The sequence below is a fragment of the Cryptotermes secundus genome, unplaced genomic scaffold (assembly GCF_002891405.2).
Source record: "Cryptotermes secundus unplaced genomic scaffold, Csec_1.0 scaffold1755, whole genome shotgun sequence".
In the NCBI taxonomy this organism is placed as follows: domain Eukaryota; kingdom Metazoa; phylum Arthropoda; class Insecta; order Blattodea; family Kalotermitidae; genus Cryptotermes; species Cryptotermes secundus.
This window is the reverse complement of record NW_019731237.1, coordinates 412,602-421,638: the sequence shown is the minus strand read 5'-3', so window position 1 is coordinate 421,638 and position 9,037 is coordinate 412,602. Positions and strand designations below refer to the sequence as shown.

At 40.2% G+C, this 9,037-nt stretch overlaps 1 protein-coding gene across 2 annotated transcripts in view; it reads right to left on the bottom strand.

Annotated features, from left to right (window-relative positions):
* Positions 1–1,398: 1,398 nt before the first annotated feature.
* Positions 1,399–9,037, bottom strand: part of LOC111866645 (H/ACA ribonucleoprotein complex subunit 4) — an 83,274-nt gene continuing 75,635 nt past the window's right edge. For both annotated transcript variants that reach the window (XM_023855789.2, XM_023855791.2), the window contains exon 13: positions 1,399–1,818. In XM_023855789.2, the coding sequence (XP_023711557.1) occupies positions 1,783–1,818 (36 nt within the window). In that variant the 3' untranslated portion in view covers positions 1,399–1,782. The remainder of the gene's footprint in view (positions 1,819–9,037) is intronic.

Sequence of the window (9,037 nt, the reverse complement as noted above, 5' to 3'; positions counted from 1 at the left end):
ATCTATGTGTGTATTGTCTTGATTTTTATTATTGTCTGTTGTTTGTTGTTTTATATTTTCCGTGCTGACTCTGTAATTGGCCTCCGCTGTTGAGTTCGGCACGTAAATAAATAAAGCATTGAATTGAATTGAATTGAATTGAATATGTTTCCTCAGCTAATGAAAGGAAATATTCATTAAATGCGCTTGCGATAGCTTGTGGATTGTTAGTGGACTTCCCTTCAATATTCAAACTTTGTACGTCTTCATTAACAGATTTCTTTCCTGATTCAACTTTCACAATATCCCAGGTGGTTTTAATTTTATTGTTTGATTTTAGAATTTGGCTGTTATAGTTATTCTGTTTGGCTTCTTTAATGACTTTTAATACGCGAAGACTCTTGAAGATAGTGTGAAGAGATTTGCGAATAGGGTTATAAATTGTGATACCCCACAATATTGTTATAATTAATTGTAGCCGTTACTTGTAGGTTGTTGAATAAACCAATTAACAATCTCTACAGCGTCTTCAGTAACCCAACACGTTACAGTATAGTTCACTTGCAGACGACAGCAACGCAGTTAGTTTGTTTGTTTTTTTTTTTTTTTTGTTTGTTTGTAGGCTTGTGCAGAAGGCATAACCTGCATTGACAGAAAATATCTGTATACCTTGTATAAATGTTACTTAGTATAGTGCAGTGACAGAGGGTGCACAGAGTCCCTAGTGACCTGAATGCCATGACAGTGTAGATATACTCATGCTGAAACTATGGTGCAATGAACATAGGCCTCTCTCGCTGAGGAGGTGGCCCCATCTAGAAACTTGTACGTCTCGGAAAAAACAAAAATCTTGGTCATGGATCTAGAGAAGAATAAAGCCGGGAATGTCTGTACTGGCGAAGTCCAACAGCAATTTAACCGACTGACCAAAGGCAGCAAGCAGACATACAAAATCATAAGAATTACCATGTTCGCAGCACAGGACAAGGCAAAGCCAGACATACAAAATATATGAGGCTTAAACTTGATGATGGTCAAGCTTACAACTTGTCCAGTTGGCCTCCTTATATAGCCTCAGCGCGGCCCACACAGAGAACACTGCTTATAACAGTTCCCTTATTGTTGTGGTTATGTATTCATTGCCACAAAAACATGTTTACCAGCCGTTCTCTAGCAAAGCCATCTCTTCTGGTTCCACAAATCTGGCTTTGAGCACACGTCACAATATACCTACCCACACATACGAACACACGTGTGCACACCTGGTTATGATGAGTCATTTATACCTTGGACAGGCAGACTGATGACTATCCGACTGACGTGATCATGGCTATGAGCAGCTTCTTCCTGAGAATTACAGGAATCCAGAAGATAAAGGTATAAAAGTGAAGATCAGGATAAGTGAAGAGAAAAGCTGTATTCATTATAAAGATCAGTTTATTGTTGATTATTAAATTTATATACATAATGAAAAAATGGCTAAATTTAAAATTGTGCTTAACGTATATACTGCAAAGAAACTCATCATGAAGCATCTATCAACATAAAGATATTTGTTTCGCAAAATCTGGTGACCGAAACGTTTGGACTTTATTATATGGAGAAGTGTCACTGAGGTTTTATGTACCATAGGTAAACAAACACTCAACTGGCCTACTTTACAGTCACTTACAAGCTCCAAACCACACTGCATTACAGCTTGTAAGAGAAATGTAACAGTCTGAAATCAGTTCACAGATGACAGTTAGTAAAATGGTCCTCACACTGTCAGCCCCAGTGCCCTGTTCCATCACCTGCTTAATCTTAATCTTTTCCTTTTTTCTTTTCTTTCTTGATATTCTGAAACAAGAAGCACATATAATTACATATCACAACCCTTTAACATTTATGAATGTCTCATGAAAAATAAATTTTGTGTTCAGTTGATTTCTTAGCACAATGACCAGATCCTGTACTGTGCACAAGTAAAGTGAAAATTATGCAGTCTAAGTTTATCATAAAGGCAGATGTGAGGGAAACTGTAAATGACTCAGATTTAATGGCTACAAGATCAGAAATCCCAATGAATGTGAAGAGATCAACCAAGAAATCACTCATCTGTAGGAGAGAGACTACTTGTCTGTTGAACAAGAAATTTTTCTGGAACCACAACCACAAAGAGGCCAAGAAAGAAAATGTCAAGCACCTATGGGAAGAACTTTATATGCATTTAGAGAGATTAATGAGGAAAAAGTTACAAGTTTTCAACCTGCACTACAAAACGAAAACTGGGAACAAGTTTATAACTAAGAAAATGTTAATAGTACTCTTAATATCTTTCTTAATATTTTCTTATTAAAATTTGAAAATACCTTTCCACTAATATATTACAAGAAGGAAAATGTAACAATAAATGGATAACAAAGGGTATACGAATATTATGTAAACATAAAAGAACTTTTATAGTATAGTTACAAAATCAGGTGATGATGGGCTGAAATCATACTGTAAGAAATACTCCACTATAGTGGAAAAGTAATAAAAGAAGTGAAGAAACTACATTATAAACTGACAAGTAAATCAGAAAACAAAATACAAGAAACCTGGAAGATAATTAAAAAGAAACAGCTAAAAATCAAGGAATGGATAACATAAAACAAATTCAATTGGAAAAGAGCAAAATAAATAATCCTAATGAAATAGTACATGCATTTAATAATCATTTCAAACTATAACTGAGAAATTAAAAAAAAACTATGATAAAAATGAAACTATTAAACTGCTACACAAATTTAACATACCGGAAGACCACAAATAAACAACGCACAGAGTTCATATGGAGAGGTTCAATCCCAAGAAATTAAATGAGGTAGAGGGTAAAGAGATGATATTGATTGGATTGATCTGGCTCAGGATAGGGACCAGTGGAGGGCTCTTGTGAACACACTAATGAACCTTCGGGTTCCATAAAATGCTGGGAAATTCTTGAGTAGCTGCAGAATTGGCGGCTCCTTCAGCAGGGCTCAGCTCCATGAGTAAGTAAGAGGGTAAAGATACTCCTTTTCAACTTTGCTTTAGAATACGCCATTAGTAAGGCCCAGGAAAACTGGGTGGGACTGAAATTAAACAGGACACATCAGCTGTTGGTCTATGCCGATGCTGTGAATCTACTGGATGATAATATAGATACCATAATAAAAAACAGAAAACTTTAATTGAAGCATGTAAGGAGGTTGGTCTAGAAATAAACAGAGAACTAACTATATCTTGCTGTTTAGTCATCAAAATGCAGGGCAAAATCATGATATAATGATAGAAAATAGATGTTTTGAAAATGTGGCAAAATTCAGATATTTGGGAATGGCGATAACAAATCAAAACCTGATTGACGAGGAAATTAAGAGATTGAACTCGGGTATTCCTTGCTACCATTCAGTCCAGAACCTGCTGTCTTTTCATCTGCCACCCAAAAACAAAAATTAAAATATACAAAACTATAATTTTGCCTTTGGTTCTGTATGGGGTTGAAACTCGGTCTCTGACATTAAGGGAGGAACATAGACTGAGGGTGTTTGAAAACATTTGGACCGAAGAGAAATGAAGTGACAGGAGGTTGGAGAAAACTGCATAATGAGGAGCTTCATAACTTGTACTCTTCTCCAAGTAAAATTAGAATGATCAAGTCAACGAGGACGAGGTGGGCAGGGCATGTAGAACGAATGGGGGAGGCAAAGAAAATATATAGGATACTGGTGAGAAAGCCAGAAGGAAAGAGACCACTGGGAAGACCAAGGCATAGGTGGGTGAACAATATTAAAATGGATCTTAAGAGTGATAGGATGGATTGGATTGATCTGGCTCAGGATAGGGACCAGTGGAGGGCTCTTCTGAACATGGTGATGAACCTTTGGGTTCCATAAAATGCTGGGATATTCTTGAGTAGCTGCAGAATTGGCAGCTCCTCAAGAAGGGCTCAGCTCCATGAGTATGTAAGTTACAAATTCATGAACTTATCCATTTTTAGCCCAGAAATCTAATATTTGTTTCATCTTGCAACAATTCATCTTTGTAGCTTAATTGAAATGGTGTGTTATTTTGATAAGTGGTTTCAAATTTTAAAAGTTTAGTTTTCTTCGAGTTTATGGACAGACCATTACTGGTAAACTAATAATTTAAGGTATTCAAAACAATCCTGGGTTTTGCTTGAGTTTCCGGCATGTTACTGCCTAATATTGGTACACTTGTGTCATCTGTGTGTAACATTAAATTCAAGTCAGTGTTTATTCCAATGTTAAGTCACAACAAAGGACACAGAATAAAGCCCTGGGGGGTACTCCATATTTTACAGTTGCCCAATTTAAATGTATTTTTCCTTTCTCATTATGGCACAGCTCAATCCTTTGTTTCCTCTTTTTCAGATGGTACTTGAATCACAACAATCAAACTCTTTTGTTAAGTCACAAAAAATTCCTGATGTTTGACTACATTCTTCTAAAGCTTTCAGAATATAATTAGTTGGGACCGGATTTTAATGCAAATGCATATTTCTTTCTTGAACCAAAAAGTAAGCTCATTTGGATAATGTATGAATTACTTAATTTTTTAAATTTTAGGCATGCGTATTTTGCCTGTTTTATGAATGAGCATAATGTTTTCAAAGATCACTATTTATGCTTGCACATTTTCTTTTTAAACGTTTACCACTATACATATATGTTTTTTAATTTCATGTTCAAATTTTCAATCACCAGCATGTGTGTACAATTTCTTTTTCCCATGTTAGGATATGCTGCATATGTGACTCGTAGCATTCTGTCATACAAATAGCAAGTTGAGTCTGGATTCATGTTCCTGATGCAAAACCCCAGATGGGACTCCCCAAAACAGGACATCCCTGATCCCTCTACTCATAACTTGCCTCATCCGCATTCCTTGCTGACTTTGATCTTTTGTTTGAATTGTCTTAATGAAGAATTGTGTGTTTTTGGCAAGTTTTATATTCAGTGCTGACAAGCACATTTATGAATCCTATGAAAAGCAATTTTATGTATGTGTATTAAACCCAAATTTAACCACCTAAGCCAAGCCAAGGTGTGAGGCATCATGCTGTCGGCCTCATGGCACTGGGGTGGTAATTAGCCAGTGTCTTGAACGATCCCCTCGGGGCACCAGGCAGCGCCTCGTATTTACGCCTTCCACCCGTATGGGGCGCTGCGGGTGGTCACCTTTTAAATCCCCATAACTCGTAGGACCGAAATGAATAAAGGAACCAAATTAAAAACTGGTCGTAAAGACCTTAAACTGAAGAGGAACCCCCCTCCAAGGGGATACCTATGAGAAATGCTTCAGCAGGGGGATGGAAGCTCTGGTGAACCATTAAGGGGCCCAGTTGCAACCAGCGAACCTGCTGTTGAAATTTCAGCCAAAGGCAAGGATGAATCAGTGGTTCAAAACCTGCCAGAGGTAAAACTAAAAACTACTCTCTTGGGGGTCAATAGTACTGACACACCACTGCAGGGAGCTAGTACTTCTAACACACCTGCAGCTGAAGGACTGGGACACCTAGTGTCTGGAGTAGGTGGACCCCGTCTGGCGAAGAAAGCCTTGTCTGGATGCGCTAGACGGAAGTTGAAAAAGGTAAGAGCTGAGGCAAGCAAAGCAGGAACTGGGAGCAGTCAGCAACCAGGAATTGCAGGCTCGTCCAAGCAGGAAGAAACCGCCACCGGCACCTCTAAGAGGCCAAGGTCGGAGAGCAGTACCCCTACAGAAACGGCCAGAACTACGAAAAGGCCCAGGGACTTACAAGGAGGCTCTGACCTACAGAAAGGTAGCTATTTTCAAGGGCACTTATCCTGAGGATAAGCTTACCAAAGATGACCAAAATTGCATTCTGGAAGCATTGGGGGAGGTGTTACGTAGGACTCCAAAGGGAGAATTATGACACCTGAAATCCTACAGAGTAGTGGGGGAGGTGCACTTATTTATGTATGTGCCGAACAACAGTCTGGTCAGTGGCTCACCAAAGCCATTGACAACCACAGGCTGGAATCAGGGTCCAGATGAAGGCTACTGATGCCAGGAACCTGCCCAAGCCTGTTAAAGTGGCTCTCTGGACTAGGGACAAAATTGCCCAGAATCAGGAAGAGCTGCTGAAATGGATTGCAGACCTTAATCCAGGACTTCATACTGAGGACTGGAGGGTACTTGATAAGCAATCTGAGTTGAAAGGCCAAAGGCTCATCTTATTCACAGACCAGGACTCGCATACTATTATAGAGGACTGGTTACAAAATATTTACATGACTCTCACAGGGGACAGTTAAGGTGCTGGATGATCCTGAAGTTCACCGCTGGGTAGAACCTGCGACAGATACAGTATCTTCTAACTCTGTCTCTGAGGAGGAAGGGGATGAGATACCCAGGACCCTGGATGACCAAAGCAAAGCAGATCAGGGGACCCCTTCACACGGAACCCAATCCAAGGACAGAGAAGGACGTAAGATGGAAACTGACCCCTCCCCAATTGGAAGAGATCATGAAATTTCTTCAAATCAACCTACACCACAGCAAAGTTGCCACGGCAGCTCTGTGCCAAAAATTGGCTGAGGGTAAGGCAGATATAGCACCTATTCAGGAACCTTGGTTATAAAAGGGTCAAATAAGGGGCATAACAAACACAGGGGGAACAGTTTACTTGCTGTACCCAGTAATAATGCAAGATCTTGTGTTTATATCAGGAATCATGTTAATGCCTTGCCTTTGCTGGAGCTCTGTTCTAGGCATGCAGCAGTGGTAACGATAACATACCCGTATCGAGGAGGCAGCAGGGAGCTGATTATTGCTTCAGTCTACCTTCCATATGACTCAGATGAACCACCACTAACTAAGGAGATCAGGGACATCATAGACTACTACTGTAGCAGGAAGAAGCAACTCGTTATTGGGTGTGATGCCAAGGCGCACAATATCTTGTGGGGGAGCACCGGCACTAGCCCAAGGGTAGAGAGCCTTATGGAATTTCTGGTGAATTAAAACCTGAATATTCTAAACCATGGTAACGAAACTACCTTCGTGGTTTGCAATAGGAAGGTTATTGATTTGACACTAGAGACAAATAACATAGGAAACCTGATAAGTAATTGACATGTAAGTGATGAGCCATCCCTATCGGATCACAGATATGTTTTCAAATAAGCAACATTACAGTAGATCAAGCTACATATAGGAATCCTAAGAGAACCAATTGGGAGTCTTACAAAGACGACCTAAAGGTAAATCTAGAGACCATCTCACAAAATATACGCACAACAAAGAATGTTGATTGGTCCACTGACCAGTTGCAATGGGCTACTATCTTGTCCTTTAATCAGGATTGTCCGGTTAAGACCACTCGCGGACCAAGGAGAATGCCTTGGTGGAATAAACAGCTGAGTGGGTTTAGGATCAAAACAAGAAGGCTGTTCAATACAGCTAAAAGAACAGGGCAGTGGGACACCTAACATTACCCGTTAGAACAAAGAAATAAGGAAAGCCAAGTGATCCTCATGGAGAAAGCACTGCCAGGAGATCAATGATGTACCAGGCAGTGCCAGACTGATGAGGATCATGGAAAAACAGGTGACCAACAAGGTCAGCACAATTAAGCTGCCTAACAGGCAGTATACTCAAAAAGGGGAGTCACTGAATGNTGTCGCTAGGCTCTTAAAGGATAATTCATTCACTGATATATTGGGTTTTTGGACTTTATCCATCGTCCTGGTTTTTAAGATGACTAATAAAAGCACGACGTTTCGGAAACTGGATCTGTTTCCGTCCTCAGGTGAAGGAAAACACCTATTCTGTTGGGTCCGTTAGAAAGAGCTAGCCTCAATCACTGGACCAATCACAATCCAGTGATTGAGGCTAGCTCTTTCTAACAGACCCAACAGAATAGGTGTTTTCCTTCACCTGAGGACGGAAACAGATCCAGTTTCCGAAACGTCGTGCTTTTATTAGTCATCTTAAAAACCAGGACGATGGATAAAGTCCAAAAACCCAATATATCAGTGAATGAATTATCCTTTAAGAGCCTAGCGACACCATATAGAGACCTTTAAAGTATAGCCGAGTGGCCGTGCGATACCATATGGGTACACGCAGTCTACGCGTGTGCACAGTGTTTTAAAATCTAGGTTTAAGATAGAAATTCTTGTTCTACTTATATTATTTTTGGGCACCCACTTTATAAGTAGACAGTCTTCCCTCCTGCGTCATCTAACTGAATGCAAAGTCCGGCGTCACAATTCATGCACTTTGTTCAGATGTAACTCCATTTCCCACGCGAAGAGCACACACGACACCTCAGTCTCGTATTACAGGAAGTAGGCCAGTTATGTTGAGTGGCCTTCTCTAATCGTAACACTTATAAAACATCACAATTTCAACTATCCACCATAGCACCATTTCGCATGGAAGAAGCCGAAATTAAGAGGCCGCTGTTATACCGTGATGACAGGGGTGGTTAAAACAAAATACTAAGTTACTACATCAGCCATCTCTCTTTGGTTAATTCCGCCTCTGCCACCACTTGTTGTGCCACAACGCTTGCAGCACACATATAAATAAATATATGGTTTCATCCCCATGGCCTGGAGGCAAGTTAATGTGACGTTTATCCCAAATCCCAAGAAACTTGCTTATACCGAGGCTAAGGCTTATTGTCCTATCAGCCTGTCACCTTTCTTGTTGAAAACGATGGAGAAACTAGTGGATAGGCATATCAGGGATGGGGCATTGAGGACATATCCTCTACACTGAAACCAGCATGCCTACAAACAGGTAAATCTACCAAAAGTGCATTACACAGTGTGGTAACATGCATAGAAAGTGTGATTGAATACAAGGATATTGCCGTAGCAGCATTCCTTGACATAGAGGGAGATTTCGATAGAACCTCATTTGATATAATCAAACAGGCCACTCGAAAGCGTGCCATAGATCCTGCAATATGCAGGTGGATCAGTGCTATGCTGGAAAGCAGAACCATAGCTGCTACATTATCAGGAGAAACCCTGGGGGCATCCGCGTCTAGGGTTTGTCC